This window comes from Python bivittatus, unplaced genomic scaffold (assembly GCF_059951505.1).
Source record: "Python bivittatus isolate LINGU-HERP-01145 unplaced genomic scaffold, Pbiv_v1 ctg000200_np1212, whole genome shotgun sequence".
In the NCBI taxonomy this organism is placed as follows: domain Eukaryota; kingdom Metazoa; phylum Chordata; class Lepidosauria; order Squamata; family Pythonidae; genus Python; species Python bivittatus.
In genome coordinates this window covers 5,509,257-5,529,654 of record NW_028277040.1, presented here as the reverse complement: position 1 = coordinate 5,529,654, position 20,398 = coordinate 5,509,257, and the positions used below count along the sequence as shown (strand labels likewise).

Genomic DNA, 20,398 nt, shown 5'->3' with positions numbered 1-20,398 from the left:
CCCTCGCGCCGCTGTGCCCCTCCTGCCATCTGGAGGTGTCCCTCCGCCCATCGGTTGGTTCACGGGGGACCCTGTTCTATCGTGGTTAATCCTGGCCACAAACCACAGAGGTGAGGAAAACAGACGTGAGTACGGTGGCTTGTATAGTAGCAAGTGCTGTTACAAACCTGCGCCAAATTCTTAACGCATTACAAACATTTTGTTGTTCATCGCTGGAATTCATGAAATAACAGGAAGACAGTTGAAATTACCTCTTACCTGGGATGGCAGAAATCCATTCATGTTTGACAATTTAAGACTGCCTACCTGCTACCCGGCCTCCAAGCCACACCCTATTTAGTGCTGGTTTTACTATTTAAGAAGTAAAATACCATTTACGGAGGATAATCAATGATTAGGAGGCAAATGCTTTTGTCTCCAGTTCTCCTCTCCAAATATACAGTACCCCAACTTATCACATAAGAAAAATAAGGGCTAAAGCAACCTTGTGTTTATCCATAATATGTTCTACCTTGTCTGCATATTTCTGTTTACACTTTTGATTTTTTAAAATTGCTTTGAAAAATCTGAGTTTCATTTCCTGTTTGTTTGTAATTTTTTTTTTTTTTTTTGTGGGCAGAGGAAAAATAAGTTAGGGGTCTTTATAAAAAAGCCAATCATTTGGTTGGGAAGAAGAAAGTGATTTGCAGTATGGCCGTCAGATCTGGGTTGCAAAAATCTGGGTGACCATTAGTTGGTAGCAAAGATACCTTTGTTGTCATCTAGGCGTCACCCAGATTTTTGCAGCCAAAATCTGGAAAACCCTAATTTGCAAACTATCACTTGCAAGAATTTGTCACAAAAGATTGACCAGATGCTTTCTTATTCCTAAACCTGTGCCTTATCTAAACAGCGCCCCCCTGTGTGTTTTCCAATGGGATGGTTTCCAAACCTATTGGGATTACAACTTGCAGAACTCCCACATTTTGACCACACTGCTGGGAATGCTGGCAACTGCAGTCCTAACAGGGCATGAGGTTGGGGGAGCTGAACTAGATTGCACACCTACACGAGCCATTTATTTGTGAATCATAAACCTCCAAGAATCAGTCCTTAACTTCTTAACTGGCCAAGCTTCAGGCAGAGACTCTGGTGTAGTATAGAAGAGAGAGAGTCTAAACAGTGGTTATAACTGTGCATCCTGGGTCAACAGAAGGCTAATTAGAGAAGTGAGACAGCCAAAGGTCAGGCTGGCTGGGAATTCTGCAAGTCAATGTCCAGTGCACCAGATGGAAAAGTTCTTTGCCCACATACTATTATGGATATATTCCACACACTACTACTTGGAAATACAGACACTAAATTTCAGAAGGGTTTAAAATTAGATGGAGCTTTCTACAGTAGATGGTGCTTTCTTGATCTGAAAATGCATGGCTGCTGCTGACACCTTTATTGGCATCTGAAATGGTATGTAATGATGGAAATCAGAGTGAAGTGTCCTGGGCAGGCCTTCTAGCTTTTTCCAGAGGAAGAGAAGGAGCCTGCGATAGACACCAAGTTCTGGCCCATGGGCCACTTCCCTGCCTTGTACATAGGCCAGGTGGAACCAGAAAGGTGGATTGTTCTTGCCATCAAGAAACCTTGATGTGAGGTTCTTGTGCTGTGGCCTGTAATAGTGTGTCCTTGGTTCCCTTTGGGACAGCACAAAAGGACTCCAATGAGCAAACCCCAGTTGTGCCTAGTAATGATGCAGAACCAGGTGCAGAAAATCAGCCTTTCCTCATTCCCAGCCTAAACTGATTACCAGCACTTCTTTCTCGTTTTGCCTGAGAAACTCTCTGTTGTGGAGTCAAGATGAGGCTCAACTTGTCTGGCATCCAGTTAGGATTGACGTTAGAAATGTAGTAGGACGACTTGTATCTTGAACAACTGATCTAGTATCTCTTCACACTCTAATTTCTGTGCCACTGGGATTTTAATGTTCCTTTGCTGGCACTTCTGGTAGGCACCAACACACCATAGTCTCCAAATCCAGATCTCTGACAGAAGTGCTCTCATCAGCTCAGAAAGATCTTATCAAATATCCCCATTATCTTCCTGTCTATACCTATCCCTATGGTTGGTAGATGTGCAACTAGACCTTAACACCTGTAAATCCTAAAGCCATTTCTTGAAAAACAGTATTTCCGTGGAATAAAGAAAACAGCTATTTTTCAAATCAGTTATTCCTCCTTTATTGAGCTACACAAGCATGTACTTTATTTATTTATTTTTTAGGTTGGATGCTGTTGATTTCTACACAGCTGGCTTTATTCCCCTTCTTCCCCCCCCCTTTTTTTTTATAATGAAATCCACATGGTGCTAAAACCTTGGCTTCCATTTACATGTGGTACAGAAAACATTCTTGAATTTCATTTTCAGGCTGTGGTACAGATGGAATGAGCTGAGGTGTGTTACAAAGCAGAGTGCCAAGAAGCAACTAGCAATGCCATTTAAAATAAATACAGTGGAATTCCAGGTGCAGTTTATCCTATATTGCTACCGTGTCTCTTCCAAGCAGATGTCTTGAAAGTTTACTCTGATACTGGTGCACAAAGAGCTAGAATGAATGGAATTAAAATATCCATTGGAATTGTTTCACCCAGCCAGGGGCATATGCCTCTGAAGTAAAATTGATTAGTGGTATCATTGATATGGGATACCATAGTTCATGATTAATTTCAGGCAAAGCTTTTTTAATTTTAGTTTAGTTTTCTAGCAAGGACCAAAAAAAAAAACCTGGCATACATTTCGAAGATATTCAGCTTGATTTTCAAATGTGTTAGAACTGGTAATTCCTGATGGAATCGATTTACCCTTTGATGCAGTCAGTACCTTTGAAAGTCATTGTAGCTTTATCTTTAGTTCTGTGCCACAGCAGGATGGGTGGTGATGGTGAATAGGGTTTTATGTATTCAAATCAAAAAGGCTGAACAAGATCTGATTAGCTGTTGCTTCTTTATGTTGAAATGTGTAACTATACAAAAAACAATAACCTGACTGTACCTATAGCTATACAGAGATTTTTAATTTTGTTTTGTTCCTAATTGTCTTTTTTATCCCTTGCTGAAACAATAAGGTACTTGTCAGATGAGTGTCCAATTAGTAGCTGTAATGAGTTACGGTAATATGACAACAGCTTCCATTCCAATTCCTTAGCAACTGTAATTGTAGAGACAGATCCCATGTTTCTTTTGCCCTCAGAAGAAGTTGAGTTTATGCCAAGTGATATTTTTAAATGAAAATACTAATAAGCTAAAGAGTAGTATTCAGCCATTAATGACCCGGCAACAGCATTTGTGCTAGGAACCAATGGTAGAGTGCTTTTAATGCTGAGAAAGATCTTTAGGTTGCATTGAAAACTGGACCACCCAATGCCCATCCCTTCTGAGATCGTCTTATGCAGTCCTACTGCAATCAGAGAACTTTAGCGGATTTCCTAGCTTTGAAATTAATCACACAAGTGGATCACACTCTACAGCAAAAGACTGTACAAACTATACGCATCAGTATGGAGGGCAACGGATGCACTTGCTTAATATCACATATGGAATACCAACCACGCAAAGACTTTTGATGTCCAACTGAGTTTGAGTGAGGGAATCTCTTCTACAGAAATCTAGAGGATTTGGAAACTTTGGCTCCATTGTTCTTCAAATCAAGGATAACAAACCTCGAGTGGGAACTGTATTTTCCTATACAAACTGATCACATTCCCCAATACTGGTTGATTAGGATTCGTAGCAAGGTTGGCTCAATGTAACTGAGAATGCTGTAATGATAGAGCTGATCCATTCTGAAATCCATCTGAGCTTCCCTTGGGCATAGAAGATTGTTATTGGAGTGGCAGAGATGAAACCATTCCATGGAGTCCGAAATGGGAAAGAGTAGGGCAGCGACAGCTGGGCCACAAAAATCTGGACGCCATCGGAGAGGCAGCAGAGAGATGCAGAAAACAAAAACTCTTTGCTGCCATCTGGTGGTCAGTTGTATTTCTGCAGCCTTAGGGAAGGGGAAGAACAACTGACTGCTCTTCCAGATCTGCTCTTGCCCTCTTTTCCTTTGTCCTACTGCACAGCTCCCTAAATCATATTCTTTCCAAGCCTTGTACATGTACAGGTATACACCCATACATGTACCCAACAATGGGTATTCTCAAAAGCAATTGCTGGGGGGGGCTGGTTACCCCCTTTTGTGTGGAGATCCTGGCTCCTGAGTTTTGCTGCCAAGATTACCTTGAACCTGTCCTCACAACCCCTTTCCCACTGCTGCTTTCCATATTCCTTTTCCCCAGTAAATTTCAGGAATGATGAGCCAATTCATATACATTCTTTCAATAGAACAGTTTAAAACAAAACAGAAAATGTTTTTACAGCAACTAAACCCACTAAAGCTGCTTTGACTATTGTGAGGGCAGAAAACTCTAAGAAATGGCAGCTGTAAAATATATTATAAAATGTTTTATTCATTCCCCTCACAATGGGCAAAAGACACTAAATACAGCTTTTCATTTGTTTTCTCAAAAACTGCCATTCCAGAGTTTCTTTAATGGTAATGATCCTTCCACTTACAATCAAACCTACATACTTGCATGCACAAAACCCTTAGAAATTCTCCTGATGAATTACTGATGATGGGATCCTATCTTTTGGAGATTGACAGGAAAGCTGAAGTTTTGGGGCTATATGTATTTAAGAAATAAAACACAAGGACACAGGAACAACTTTCTATACATAGTAAACAGCAGTGAACCTCTTCCCAGGATAGCATCAGGTCTGTTCAGCTATTCAGAAGACATCAGATAATGACAGCAACTACTAACTCCCCAGGAAACATCGAGGGAATTGGAAACTAATGATAAGAGAAGCAAAACCATCAAGTACCTAGAATGCTTTTCCGATGCAAAGATCAATTCCTATATCTTTATCTCATCTTTTCCCTTAGGGAAGACCCTGAAAAGTGCAGATCTGTGTACCCAAGGGAAGTGAGTACAAATCAGTAATAAAGTTGGTTTCTCTGAGAAATGTCGAATTAAAAGCAGCAGTTCTGGTGGAGGATAGGGATTACCGTTCTGACAACTATAAGTCTAGCTGACTTTGGAATGTACTAGACAGGGAGATGATGCCATCTTGTCCATCATCTCATACAACCAAATATCTTGGATCAACAGCCAGGAATCCACCCAAGGAGGAAGGGTTTAATCTCTTACAGGGCACTTCTGCAATTTCTGTCCATCACCGAGTTCCTTGAAAAGCAGCATGCAGCTGACCTGTGATGATTTTCATAGCTGCCAGACTCAGGATGAGAACAGCAAGCTATGGCAAGAGAAAGGAGTTCTTGCTGGATTGCTCAGAACCTCTGCAGAGGAACAAGACTTGCTGCCGCATTACAGACGCAGCAGCAGCGCTAATAATAAATCGACACTGCTCCCAAAGTCTACTGGCGTCAGAACAGGCTGGTCCAGAGCTGACTCCGAAATGCTGTAAAGTTCCTATGTGAAATGCCCATAGCCTCTCCACCACCTTGTGCCCCAGCAACAGTCTTTACTAAATAAAAGCACTTCCCATAACCCAGCTTTGTCAGCAGTAACATTTCATTTGAATCTTCCTCTAAGTTTAACCCAGTCCTCCCTGCTTGGGTGTGTCAGTTTCTTCTCCCTGACTGGGCGAGATGTAATGAACTTGCCTTCTCAACTGATTCTTTGTTTTCCCTAGTTCTTTTTACAAAGTCTTCCCTTGCCATCTGGAATTGCAGCCTTTATTTTTGGCAAGGTTGCTGTGACTTTAACAGTTTCATAAAAGGCAGGAACAGAAGAGGACAAAACTTCTCTAGCCTGGCGATGCAGCAGCAGCAGCAGAGGAGACGTCACCTTGTGAATTCTCACTGATGTACAGCTGATAAAGTCGCAACAGCCTGCAGTGTTGTTTGCTGAAACCTGAAAATGAACCTCTGCTTGCTTCTCTTGTGAAGATGATGGATTATTGTTGGAAGGAGGCAGGAAAAAAATGGCTAGGCAATCCAATACCCAAGAGAAGCCTCTCACAGGACAAGTTAGAGCTGCGAAGAATTTTATGAACATTAATGTGCTATTCTTGAACAGCTGGTGTTACTGCCTCATCCTGAGCCAGACTGTGGCTCCCTGTAGCCAGGATTCTGCTGGCAGTGGTCCTCCAAGGTCTTTGACTAAGGGAGGTTCTTCCTCCCTTGGCTATCTGACATCCTTTGAATTGGAAATGCCAAGAAGTGTTGCCTTCTGTGTGCAGTGTCTTGTTCTAAACACTAGTAGTGTTTCCCTCCCAGTACATTTGACTTCAAGAAGCCTAGTTACACACCAAAGCAACTCTAACTCAAAGGGATGCATTTTTCTATCTTTCCTGTAAAATGTGGTTTGAAAGCCAAATTTCCAATTGCCCTTAGCCTAATAGAATGAAAGGGTTTCACCTTGAGTCCCCTCTGAAGCTAACTGATGTAATATCCTATGGTATTCTGATGAGATGTGGCTAACCACCAGGCAATTGGTAAGGACAAGCCCTTACTCTTTGGATAAAGAATAACCAATCATTTGTATAATTGCTATAACAAGCCTCCCCACCATGCATCCATATCTGGAAGATTTCTATTAGTATATGCTAGCAGTGGGAAACTTCTAATTCTCTTGGATGTTATCTCAGATCTTCTGTAGGAATGGGAAGATTTTTGGTCAAAGAAATGGTACTGTTTCCATAGGAAGTATTTGTCTTAAAGGAGGCTGTGGAAGAAGTCAATGCCAGCTACTGGGTAGGATTAATGTGATGTTCTCTTGTGTGCATGCATTGCTTGTGGACTTCCCAGAGGTATTTGGTAGGCCATTATGGGATACAGGATGTTCAACTGAATGGGTTTTCATCCAGATTCAGGGTTTTCTTTATCTTTTTATTTAGAGCACCTTCCTAAGACTTTTGATATTTGTACTTTAGTGATAAACAGAGTGGGCATAATAATGCCTCAGGGAGATGCTGCTTATGATAACAGAAGGCATCTCTACACATAGCCCTATCCTTCCTCCTTCAAACTACATGTAGGCGAGAAACCATGCTAGGCCTACTAGATCTGAGCTGCAAAACCCAGTTCACTTTATCTCTGCTGCCATCTGAATTTTTGCATCCCAGATCTTGTAGCCCATCACCAGGTTCTTGCAAGGAAGCAAAGGACTCTGTAGATCTCCCATATTTCCATCCAGCCCACTGCTTCCACTTGGTTAAAGAATACCTGTTTTGGCAGGAAGTACACCAGCAATTAAGATATGGAAGGCTCAAAAAGACTTCATCCTCCATCTGTTTTCATATCCTTCCCCAGTTGCTTCTCCCATTTGATCCTCAAGCAGTTGCTCAGGCCTGTTGCAGTGGTGACACTCCTAGGTTCCCAGAGTGAATGGCTTCAGATTGATCTTTGAAATTTCCCCAAAGGCTTAATCCTTGTTGGAATGACTTCTGCTCTCCTTCAGTGGCATCCTTGTCTTTCCTGCCTGGACCTACAGATTTCTTTTAGGCTTGGTTGCGCTGCTATTATCACATGTTACAACATAAGCAAAATTCTGAGCAGGGGTATCTATACACTCCATGATTAATAGCTTACGGTGATAACTCTATATAACTGTAGCACTTTAATCAGAATGGATTTTAAAAACAAAAAACAAAACAAAGGCTAAAGACAGATAATAGATTCTACAACCCTCTTACCCATTGAGTAGATTTTAAACTAATCTGAACAAGATTATTGGGTTTTTTTCCTGAGTGTGCTTTGTTTTAGCTTTAATTTTGATTAAGAGTAATTATACAATACACTCATTGTTTAGCTTGCCACCTTGGAAGTAAAGAGGCCAAGGAGCAGGAAAATGCCCTTAATCATATTCCTTATATCTGTTGGTGATGATAAATTTAGTTAGGTTTAATAATGAGTTTCAAAGCTTAGATTTTAGCTATCTTTAACCATGGTTTAAGACAATAATAATCAACAGGTTTGTGCTTCCTCTCACCCAATATCTAGGTAACCACTGTTCACAATATGATGGAATCATGGCACCATATTGTTGGAAGGTCCATTTGACCCTCTGCTCAGTGCAGAAATCCAAATTAACACATCCCAGGCAAATGGCTGTTTAAGCTTCCATATGAACACATTCAGTGGAGTCTACCACCTTTCTGGGTAACTGGTTCCATTATCAAACAGCTGCTATCGTTAGGGGTTTTTTTTTTGTCAATGTTCAGTCTGAATCTGCCTTCCTGGGATTGAAATGTATTACTCGGTGTGCTGCACTCTGGAATAAGAGTAGAAAATTCTTGTGTGATATCCTTTCAGGCATTTGAAGAGTGCTATCTCATCCCCTCTGAATCTTCTCACATGCTAGATGTGATAGATCCTTAGTCTGATCCAGCAGGGATCATCTTAAGTTCCTATGAACCCAGAGAGGTTAAAGCTCTCCAAAAGCACTTTGAAGTCTCTTAAAAAGTATTGTTTGCCCTCAGTCAAATTGCAGTGTATTTCGCTGTAGAACGCATTGGGCCTCCTGCTGTGTTTCACAGCCTTTTCTAATTGTGTTTATGAAATTAACGCCCAGTTAGACCCAAGCAATATGTGATTCTAGTAGGATGTAAATACATTCCAAAATGTGTATACTTGTAAAGGTGAGAGGCTGCAAGCTAAAGCGCTGCTAAATGTAGAGGAGATAGCAGTTGACATTTTCATACATTTTCTGGCTTATCAAACAGAGTCAAGCACTGCAAACAAGAAAGAAAAGAAAAGAGAAAGAGAAAGAGAAAGACGGATGAGGTGAGGGAAAATTTATTTGTTGAGTTTCAGGCTGGAAGGAAATGAAATATCTCTGTAATAATTTGGCTTAGGAATCTATTTTTATGGCAGTGTTTATAACAGAACTGCTGGCAGAAAAATAAATGTAAAATAAAATACTGTGCAGACCTTCTGGCCTTAGTTCTCTGTCCCTGGACTTCGAAATGAGGAGAGCTGCCTCCTACAATGTTAGGGGAAAAAACCATGGAATGTGAAACATAGTGAGGAACACAACTAAATAAATATAAAAAGGAACATGTTGTTCTTCTAAGAATTACTGCAACAAAACCATCATAAATAGTGAATGTTGTTCTCAGAACTTATTTATGGCCACCTCTTTTGTTTGTGGGCTTGCTCTCCAATGTGCTTGTTTGCCTATGCTTCCTCATAGCTCCCACAACCATTTTAAAGAGATGCGCTGCATGAACGTTTGAAGTCTCTTTAATTTTTTGCCCTTTACACCATCACTTAGAAGTTAGCTTTCTTTCTTCTTTTCTCTTCCATTTACTTTTAGACTCTTTTTTAAAAAAATATACAGCTTTAACTGGGAAAAGTTCCTTAATGTTGTCGACACAGTGAATGGGCTCCAGGCTTTTGAGGATGTGAAGTTGTTGGGAGGGTAAAGTGGGGGAGTCCTTCCTTTTCCCACTCATTTCACTTCCACAGGAGTTCACTGGAAAAATCCATCAGAATGGGGTATGATTATAAAGATTTTTAGTGTAAGGTAAAAGTGTGGGTGTGGGTGTGTGCCTTTGAGTCAGGGTTTTGTTTTTGTATTTTTGACTCCTGGCAACTGCCTGCACAAGCTCCTGCAGTTTTCTTGGCAAGATTTTGGAAGAAGTTTGCCCTTGCCTGCTTCCCACAGCTGGGAGAGAATGACTGGTCCAAGGTCACCCAGCTGGTTTTGTGCCTAAGGTGGGACCAGAACACCCGGTCTCCTTAACCTGATGCCTTAACCACCACACCACACTTAACCACTGATTAAATGCTCAGTGCTTGGCAGCTCCATATTTGGTTACCATATTCTGAGCATTGCACCCTGTTCCTTTCTCTGAGTCATAGTTACCCCTTTGAATGGTACCAGCCCTAGTCTGAAAAGTCCTTGTTAACTGGAGTCTGGCAAGATGGGCAGTTGTTCTGGTTTGAGGACAAGATAACTTGTAGAAGAAGTTGGGCAGAAATACAGCCTTCGTGTCTGGGTACTGCCTAATAAATGCTAAAGATTGTTGCTCGTTTTGGCAAGATTGCAAATAGCTGGAAAGCTTTAGTTAGCCACTGTTGAATGGGCGTGAGTGGAGAAAGTAGAAATGTCAGGAGCTATTTCAATAATTAGTCATTTCTATTTTCTTGTTCTAAACATTAAAATTAATAGCTTATCCTTCAGTACTTTACTGGCTAAGATAGGGACTGGTTTCTAGCATCCTTGTTCTCATATAAAAATAACAATTGTCTAGCCAGTATGGTAGAAATTTGAATGTCAATAGAGCCTTGGTTTCAAACACTAACTTAGCCATGAAGCTTATGGGATTCCATTGGGCCAGTCCTTATATTGCATACTAATGTGTCATAAATGTGAAGTCTCCTTCAGTTTGGCTCCTGGTGACTCTATGGACATGTCTAGGCAGTTTTCTTGGCAATGGCATGGAAGTGATTTGCTATTACTTTCTCTCAAGCTGTTTTTCAATTTCCCAGTCTACCATGGAATTATGTAGTAGTCTCCCATTCAAGTATTAACCAAGTCCAATCCTGCTTAGCTTCTGAGCACAGACAGGATTAACCAGGTGCTGCCACCTGCTGGGGCAATCTATCATGCATGGTTGTTAATAATCTGCACCTAATGCCTACTTATTATATGCTCAGCACTAGCCTGGAGAGAAGTCTTGAATAGAAGGTCACAAGGTCCTCTTCTAGGCCCAGTAGAAATAACTTGAAGGAGGAGGTAGAGAGGTAGCTTGTCAAATATGCAGACAATGCAAAGTTGGGCAGGAACACTGAACTAAAACAAACAAGATGAAATCAAACAGAAAGAAAAATACTTTACCAATGGTTGCCCCCCAAAAAGTAAAAAATACTCAAATATAAGATGAGGGTAACTTGACTTGAATGCAGTCCATCAAGGTGTCTTAATGGCTCATAAGCTGAAGTGCAGTCAGTGGGCAATGCATCTAAAAAACACACCAGAAACCAAAGCCAACGGTATGTTAGGCTGTACGAACAGAAGCACAGTGTTCAGATCATCAGAAAAAATTGTTTTGCTTCACTCTGTATTAGAGTGCAAAGTGAAATAATGTCTCCAGTTCTTGGCATCACATTTTAAGAAGGTCTGAACATTTCTGCTCAATCAATTTTTAAGGAATCCCATCTCACAGCCAGCGCATTACAAACAGGATATAAGGATGACAGCCTTCTTCCACTCTTGCTCCCTAGAAAAACCTTGAAGGTGTGCTGCTAGAGGGAGCATGTAGTCATGAAGGCCAGCAGTCTTGTCCTCCGTGAATTTATCTACAGGTAGTCTTCACTAACCACCACTGGAAATAGAGACTGGAAAATTTGCCATTAAGCAGGGGTGGTCGTTAAGCAAGTCACCGTGTGACTGGACCCAATTTTATGACTATTTTTACGATGGTTGCTAAGCGAATCACATGGTCATTAAGCAAATCATGTGACCATTAAGCAAATCACATAGTCATTAAACGAATCCAGCTTCTCCAATGAACGTTTTTTGCTAGAATTCGCTTAATGACCACGTGGTTCACTTAACGACTGCAGTGATTCGCTTAATGACAGTGGTGATTCACTTAACAAGCATCATTAAAAAGCTCACAAATCGTGATCACGTGACTGCGGGGGGTGGTGCAATGGTTTGCGACAATCGTAAATGTGAGTACAGGTTGTAAAGCACTTTTTCCAAGGCTGTCATAACTTTGAACTGTCGTTTAACAAATGGTTGTTAAGCGAGGATTACCTGTAGTTACTTTTTAAAGCTGCATATATTGGTGGCCATCATCATACCTGAAGGCAACACATTGCATTTTTAAATGTGAAGAAGTACTTTTTTGTAGCAGTCCTGAATTTCCCTGGACTAAGTTTCAGTGAGTAACCTGAATTATAATATTATGAGACTGAGAAAAATAATTTCAAGTATTTCTATGCAATGTGCGATTTTATACAATTTGTTCACCACCACCACCATTACCTACCTTCTTTCTAATATAATGCTACATTTTTTAAGGATAGACAAGCCCCAATAATTTTGGTTGCCTATTACTGCCCAATGTCCATCTCTGTGATGATCTTTTTGACATGCAGTGACTAGAACTCTACACAATATTTCAAATATGGCTGCATCATACATTTAGATAATAGCATTACTATAGTGACAGTTTTTTCAATCTCTTTCAATGTTTCCTAGCATGGCATTGGTCCTTTTTATATAGCTGTTGCATATTGACTTCATATTTTCATTGTACTATCCTCCATGATGTCAAGATTTCATTTTTGTCAGACACAGTAAGCCCAGAACCACAAATATGCATATGTGACATTTGGATGTTTTCTCCAATATGCCCATCTTTGTAGTTGCCTCAACTGAATTGCATTTTTCATTATAAAATGTATTAACCCTATTTAGAAAGATCCTTTTTGGAGCTCTTTATAATCCCTTTTTGATTTTACCTTCCTGAAGAATTTAGTGTTACTGGCAAATTCACTGTTCACTGTTAAGTTCGCTGTTATATACTAACTCCAGGTAATATAGAAACTATGTACAGTGGTACCTCGGGATACGAACTTAATGCGTTCCGTGACTCTGGGCGTATCCCGAGTTGGTTGTAACCACAAATTTCCCCATAGGGCTCAGTGTAAATCCGGTTATTCCGTTCCGCCCTCCGAATTTGGTCGCACCCCGAAGCAAATTTTCCCATAAGGTTCAATGTAATTACCGTTAATCCATTCTGGCATCCGCGGACCAGGGAAAACGGCCGCGGACCACGTGTCAGGGCAGAAAAATGACGTACCCCGAGGTGGAGTTCGCACATCGAGGTAAATTTTTGCGGCCGGAGCTGGTCGTAACCTGAAAAGTTCGTTAGTAGAGGCGTTCGTATCCCGAGGTACCACTGTATAAAGCACTGATCCCAATACAAATCCTTAGGAACCTTCACTTTGTATATCTCTCCAGAATAATAATTCACTTCTTCCTATTCTTTCCTTCTTGTTCTTCCTGTTCATTGTCAATATACAAGGGGCCCATTCTCGTATCTCATGGCTGCTTTGTTGAAGGTCTTTGCCACAAGCTTTTTGAAGTCTAAGTACAATGTATCAGTAGTTTCCTACCTGTGGTCTGAGGTCCACTAATGGTCTGTCAGGGTACTACAGATGGTGCTTTATACTGGCACCATAATAAAACAGACTGTCCAAACTCACATAAAGTTAGTAAATCTCCTAAGATTTTGTTGGATTTACTTGAGGCCTCATAAGATATCTGGTGGGAACCCAAAAATCTCAAGAGCGTTGGTGATACTGCAGAATTTCAGCCATTAAAATAATAAATATAAAAGAGTTTTTTATTTAATTTTGGGTTCTGTAGAAACAGTATTGGGTGGAGTATCTGTGTCATGGTGCCCACAGATGCCAAGTTAGTGATTCTTGGTATATGCGATAGTCCTCAAAAGCTTTTACATATATGTAGTGGTCCATATAGAGAAAAGCATTGGGTAAAACCATTCTGTACTTCTCAAGTCAATCATACCTACATGTTTGCTGAAACACTAAAAAAAATCTAGGAAATTAGTGAAAGATTTACCCTTACGGAAGCCACATTGGCTATTCTTTAGCCAGTTGTTCTTCTATAAGCTTGACACTAGTTTCTCTTAACACTTTCCACCATCTGTCACTGATGGTGTTTTCCATCAAATCCTGGCAGGGTCAGCTTGAGACATTTCCCTTCTTGAGGCAAAGAACTAGATATCACTCCTCCCATGTCATATGGAAAAGTCCACTGGACTGAAGACGTGTGAGGACAATAGGCTTATTTACTGCAATACTTGGTTGCTGCTTTTGAGGATCCTTCATCCAAGAGGACAAGATTACTTTATCTAACAGCAACACTAGACCTAAGAGGTAGGGTTGCTACGCCTGAAGAGTATATGATTAAGGGAAGACATGATAAATGTCTCCAAATATTTGGATGACTTCCTGTAGACTGTGGAACATGCTTAATCTTGACTGCTTCAGAAGAAAGGGCAGATAACAGCAGCTGGAAATGGAAAGAAAGCAAACTTTAGTAAACATTAAGATATGTCTTAATAGTTCAAGGAGTGTGAACATGGTATGGCTTGCCTCAGAGGTGGCAAACCCACCCTGATGGAACTATTGAAGCAGAGGTTATATTATCATCTGTCAAGAATGCTGAAGGAGCATTATTTCTTGCACTAAGTCAGTCCTTGGACTAGACCAGAGTTACAGAACTTGTTACATTCTAAAAAGGGTTGAACTATGACCTGAACTTGGGAGGAAAGTTGTTTATTGATGTTACTAATTAATTAGGCCTTCGTAATTGCTGTATTCCCCTTTCTTTTGCATTGCATTTTTTAAAAAGTCTATTCAAATCATGTCAGACCTAGACAGAGACCACCAGAAAATCCCAAGGCAGAAAATTAGTTGGAAAAAAAATACCCCACAAGGCAGCAGTGGCCAGGCACTACTGTGTTGTTGCTAAGAGGACCTCATAGATGTAGTCATGAAATTGCCAGAAGTCAAGCTCAACACAAAGCAGACTTTACCTTAATCTGCCCTGCACCGGAGTAAAAGTGTTTGCTGCAATGCTTAAAGAGGTATTAGTAAAATACATCTGAGTATTGCAATTCACAAATGTATCCTAGAAGTTGCACTGTAATGAATTGGCAGTGTGGGTATAAATAATACTTCCACATTCATGCACCCATGCTTACATACACATGTTCAAAAGATAAGGGGTATCCCCTTGGTCTATCAAGCCAAAAACGGGGAGAAAACTGGATCTTAAAAAATGGTGAATTAAACAATAGGCAAAAAGCCTGTTATAAAGCATTCTTGCTAGGATAGAATAAAAGGACCGTATGGATGTTTGTTTGTTAGGCAGCTGGTCTAATTTCCTAATGGTGGTCCTCTGCCAGTTCTTTGATTTCAAAGTCTCCTCCAAGGAATGTAGTGAATGTGGACTCATGAAGAAAACCTTACTCGTTCACCCAACTCTGCAGAAAGGAGGCAGGAAAAAAGAAATATAAAATAAAGGCCTGATGACAAAGCTTTGAGATAGCCAGCAGTAGCTGCTGTAGCTGCATAATAAGTACGGGAAGTACAAGGGAAACACCATCCATTTAGATCTCTTATCGCAGAGAGGTCACTAGCAGACGGCACGGGGTTTCTTCTTCCTTAGAATTCAATTTGCTGAGATTCTCGTTCAGCTACATTTCAGATCCTAAGGCTATTTCTCACTGAGGGTCTGGGCCTTGTCTTTGGGGCATAATTAATAGCTGCCGAAGATCCAGCTCCTCTCCAAGGCCCTCTCTTGCCCGCCCAGGCATTCCATTCACCGGTGTGGTGTAAAACATCCGTTTACCATCATCCGACTGAGGGCTTTTTTTCCGCCTAATGTAGCCACCCAGTAGGACTCCGAGCAAACATGAAAGCAGCCGAAGGAACCCTTTAATGAAGTTAACCTGCCGGAACCAAGAGGGTGGCTGGGAAGAAGTGCACTTTGAAAGACTTCGCTGAATCAGAAACGGCTTTTTAAAAAAAAGAAAATGTGGAAAGAAAGAGTACCCATTGCCTCTCTTTATACTACTGAAGTATTGAGAGAAATAATATTGACACCCTTAGATTTGGCCTCATTAAATGCACATGCTCAGGTTTCAAAGCTTGTCCTTCCTTCCTTCCTTCCTTCCTTCCTTCCTTCCTTCCTTCCTTCCTTCCTTCCTTCCTTCCTTCCTTCCTTCCTTCCTTCCTTCCTTCCTTCCCTCCCTCCCTCCCTTTCTTCCTTCCTTTCTTCCTTTTCCATTTCACTAATGCTTAATACCCTTCTTCTAATATGAATGCATACTTCAAGGTTTTTTATGTTTCTCTAGCTAATAATATTGTGTTCTCTTCTCCCTCCCTCCCTCCCCACACTCTTTCTATAGATAGTCCCATAACATGTTTACCTTTGTTCCTCTATTTGCATTGCTTCTCTCTTCTTTGATAGCTCCTCATCTTACTCCTCCTTTCTCAGCTCTGCCTGTGTTTTTCTAGTTTCCTTCTGGTTTCGCTCTTTTCTGGTCATAGCTGCCCCCTGATGGCTTCCAGATGTATTACAGCTTCAAAGCAATGGGAGGTGAGGGAGCACTGAAAGCTTTGCCCACGAAGGAATTATAATAGCACTAATTAATTTGAATGGAGGCGGAGAAGCACTGCAATCCAGATATAATCTTAAAAAACAAAACATAATTTCCTTTCATTACAAACCATACTGTAAGGACAGAAAGGAGGAGAAAGCCCATCCAGGAGAAGATATTTAGGCCACCCAAGAATGAGAAAAGGGAGCTCAAGTGCTCCTTCCACTTTTGAAGCTCTTTTGGCAAATTGCAGTCTATCTGCCGGACTCTCCTGAAAACTGTGAGGCTACAAATGCTGCTCTGGGCTTCTTGGAGGAAGTCTGAGAGTAAAATGAACCTTACAAGGGAATTGGACATGCTTTGGGCTGAGGTGGCTGTGTGACTAAAGAGATGCCTGGGCTGATGGCTGCTTCACTAAGTCAAGCCGTCCTCTTTCGTACATGAGGAAAAACACGTTGGCCAGCCTAAAGATTACAACTAAATGATACATGCAAAGCGCTCGGAACAGTCTAAGTGCCATGGATGCTAGCCATAATTATTAATTATGTCACAACGAAGCTGGTCAAGTATCAGATAGCAATTTTAGGACCCGTGATATATGTACTATAAAACAAATTTCTATGATCAGCTCCCTCCCACCGACAAAAAGAAAAACAAATAGATAATACATATATCTGAAAACTACAATAAAGGCAATAGATTTTTTTTTAACTGTCCAAATCCATTAACATGCAAAGCAAACAAAACAGATCTGTTTCTGAAGCAGCCCCATCTCTTAGCATGATGTTTGAATGATTTCTCTGCAGACTGCATAGGAGTGAAGACCAGGGAGGCAGAAAATGAAAAGTAACTTAATTTGAGCTACCTTGTGGCCTCTTCAATGCCAAAAGGTCACCTCCCTTACACTCTTCTCTCCCCACTTTTATCCTCTCTTTCCAGATTACTGATATCTGGCACTGTGATTAAGCAAGGTACTAAGTTAACAGAATTTTACAGTTCAAGAGTACCCATCTTTCTGAACCATTTTTCAAATGTGAAATCCAGTTCTTTCAGTGTTAAGAATGGGTCTGTCCATACCACTTCATTGCACAGTAAGCTAAGATACGTTACCATGCTTTGCCATGTTGACCTACATTTGTTATTTATTTTTATTTCCTAGATTTATATCCTGCCTTACTTCCAAGGAATTTGTCCTGGCTCATTGGCTTTTCATCCACTCAAAAATTAAAGGAGGCACTCTCAGTTAATTTGTAGGGCAAAGCTGTTAAACGAATGCAGTCCAAATCAAGACCTGGGGTTCCTATAAGCAAACTGGATTCAAAGGGAAAGGAAGAATGTAGTCAAGATGAGGCAGATGATTCCAGAAGTCAAACACAACCCCACAACCAAGGTTTGAAGAGCAAAACATGGACAGTCAAGGCAAAACAGAAGTCAAGGAGTTAATGCAACATTTGAAGCACATGAGTATAGGTTGTAACAGAAAGTTGTTCAATACCTAACAGCACTTTCATGAAGCCTTCAATATGTGCAATATAATCTCTGTCCCAGCATAGCTGGTGGCTATGAGTCCAGGACCTGGTGCATTAAAGTACATGATGCTCACAACCAGTTCTGCTCATTCTTTGAACTTACCTTCACTAAAAATGCATCCCTTTGTCTTTCCATCTTTTAGTGCCTACCCAAAGGCAGTCTGGCATCTAACTGAAGGTCAGAGTCTATGGAGGTAGGTGCCACTGTGTATTATGTGAGGTAACCATTTCAGTAGTATTGAGGCCTGAGCCTGAACCCTCTGCAGTCAGCCCTGTCTAGAAGCCCTTCCTGTTCTTCACCCAAGGAGAATCGTAGGCCAGGGCCATGACAGCCCTCCAGGCAATGGTCTCTTCCTCCAGAATTTATCCTTTACAACTACCCTGTAAGGTAAGGTAGGCTGAGACAGAGGTCCCAGCCTAATATAACCAAGTGACAGTCATCATTTTAGGACTCTCTGGCAGGCCTCTCTTGGCTATCAAGGAAAAAAACTGCACAAATATATTTCCCAGGACATAAATGGTCAGACAAGTAACAAAGCTGTGAAGTAATTATGAAAGAATTTCAACTACTGCTCTGCATCAAATGTGAGCTCTATAACAATGTTCACACTTCTTGTGCCACTTTCTTGTCCCCGTTCTATGTAAAGAGCTACAAGCGACTCTCTTTTGGCCAGGAGATCATTTCCATCTATCCATTAGTTTTGGTAACAGCCTGATAACTAGATCAGGTTGTTTAGTTTTGACCATGTCAGAACTAATTTTCACACTAATTCTAATCCAGTATTCTAACCACAATAGTATTCCAAGCCATATCTATTAATGGATAAGCAATAGCACAGTTTCCCAAGTGCTATTTATAAATACCCAATTGAGCTTGCTTAATTAAAAGATTGTGCCACCTGGATATCCATTTTTTTAATGTTCCAGGTATAATTAAAAAAGATTCCATCAGAAGAAGAGCAAGGTGAAAGGTATGCTTTTAACCTAGTTGTCACCAAGGGAACCCTGGGACTAAGGTCAATAAAAATTGATACATACACCCCTCTACTTTGAGCTACTCATTAAAGGGTTTTAGTCATAAGAGTCATCAGAAGTTCCACATACGTACAATTTACCATCTGCCATCATGAATAGTTTTGTTTTACTAGATAAGTAAGTTGCCAGATCAAGCTATTCTGATACATTAGCACATTAGGAAATTACACATTGGCTTTTGCCTGTCTTCCTGGAGATTACACTCCCAAAAGGACCAGGATGAAGACACACACACACACAATTGTGGATTAATATTAAATATTTTCCTTCAAAATAAATGTTTTTTTCCCAAACTACCAGTATTCAATTTCAATTCAATTTTATTTATTATAGCCTTTAGCCAGCAAACCAAACTACCAGTCAAATAAAGCACCCCAGCTGTAAATTAATTGATCCCACATCTGTATACCCTCTTTCTTTCTCTTACATGCATCACTTCCTTCAGCAATCCTTGGCATGATTGCTGAGTGAGAAAGAACAAAAAATGATATCCCATCACCACTGCCAGAAATGTATTTGAACAGTACCTTTTCCTACAATGGAAAGTCAGTTTTCCAGGAGTGAGAGAAAGCTGAGGCTCTTCCACACTGGGTTTTTGTGCCAGTTCACAATCAGCTCCAGACCTGTCCACTCTCATATCATTAGTTGATTCCAAGTGGCTGAGTTGATTTATTATTGGCTGCCTACAATATATTTGAAATTGCAGTCAAGCTGATCTTTTTGCTTGAGATATTTCAGCTCTGCAGAGCTTGTGGGTGGTCCATTTTTCCCATTGGCAAGAACTCCTGCCTCATCCTGGTTCTTTTCTCTCCCCCCCCCTCCGCCAATAGCATTGTTTTCATTGTTTCAAGGTGAGCAGAAGCAAAGATGATCGTGGGTCAACTTTACATAATTTGAGAAAGACTGAAAAATTGAAACATGGAATTCTGTCAAAGGCATGTAATACAGTAGAATGCTGTACCTTTTGTGACACAGGAGTAAGGAAAATATAATGGCTTAGCTGACCTTAAAACATGAGGTGTTCTTCCAGATTTGGAAGAATTTCACTCAGTTTACTTGACATGTTTTATAGGCAATCTAAGATGCCACATTCAACTTCATAATGAAATGTATGTAAGTACATGTATGCCTTCAAGTCAGTGTTGACTCCCGGCGACTACCTGGACTAGTTCCTGCAGTTTTCTTGGCAAGATTTTCAGAAGAGGGTTGCCCTTGTCTTCTTCCTAGGGCTGAGAGAGAGTGACTAGCCCAAGGTCACCAGCTGGCTTTGTGCCTAAGGCAGGACTAGAACTCACAGTCTCTTGCTTTCTAGCCTGGTGCCTTAACCACTACTCCAAACTGGCTCTTCCATAATGAAATATGGGGAAACAAACATATTACTGAAAGGTTTGTAAAGTGTATGGTGAGATCATACAACATGTTCCTTTCTTACTCATCTCATAAATTCCAATTTCTTGCTCTCTATTTCCATTAAACCATTTATCTTTCTCAGGTTCTCTCTTTCCCCTAGCTCCTATTTGGACATGTAGCCAATGTAATGAGTGCCATTCATAGGTTTCTTTCTCAGAAGCATAAATTCCATTTTAATTGTTGATGATTAGGCAGTCTTACAAATCAAATCAATCAATCCGTCAGTTAATT

At 40.7% G+C, this 20,398-nt stretch overlaps 1 protein-coding gene and 1 long non-coding RNA gene across 3 annotated transcripts in view; one reads left to right on the top strand and one right to left on the bottom strand.

The window, feature by feature from the left end:
* PARD3B (par-3 family cell polarity regulator beta) overlaps nucleotides 1–20,398 on the top strand; it is a 560,921-nt gene that overhangs the window by 539,837 nt on the left and 686 nt on the right. Inside the window, exon 24 of one of the 2 annotated variants that reach the window (XM_088135640.1) lies at nucleotides 17,866–17,916. The exons of the other annotated variant lie outside the window; for it this stretch is intronic. Coding sequence (XP_087991766.1) covers nucleotides 17,866–17,916 — 51 coding nt within the window. The remainder of the gene's footprint in view (nucleotides 1–17,865; nucleotides 17,917–20,398) is intronic. 2 annotated transcript variants of the gene reach the window in all.
* LOC148216528 (uncharacterized) lies at nucleotides 10,521–16,712 on the bottom strand. The gene is made up of 3 exons (XR_015795227.1): nucleotides 16,023–16,712; nucleotides 13,646–14,098; nucleotides 10,521–11,009 (listed from the first exon to the last, which is right to left on the bottom strand). It is a non-coding gene; the product is annotated as an uncharacterized LOC148216528 (long non-coding RNA).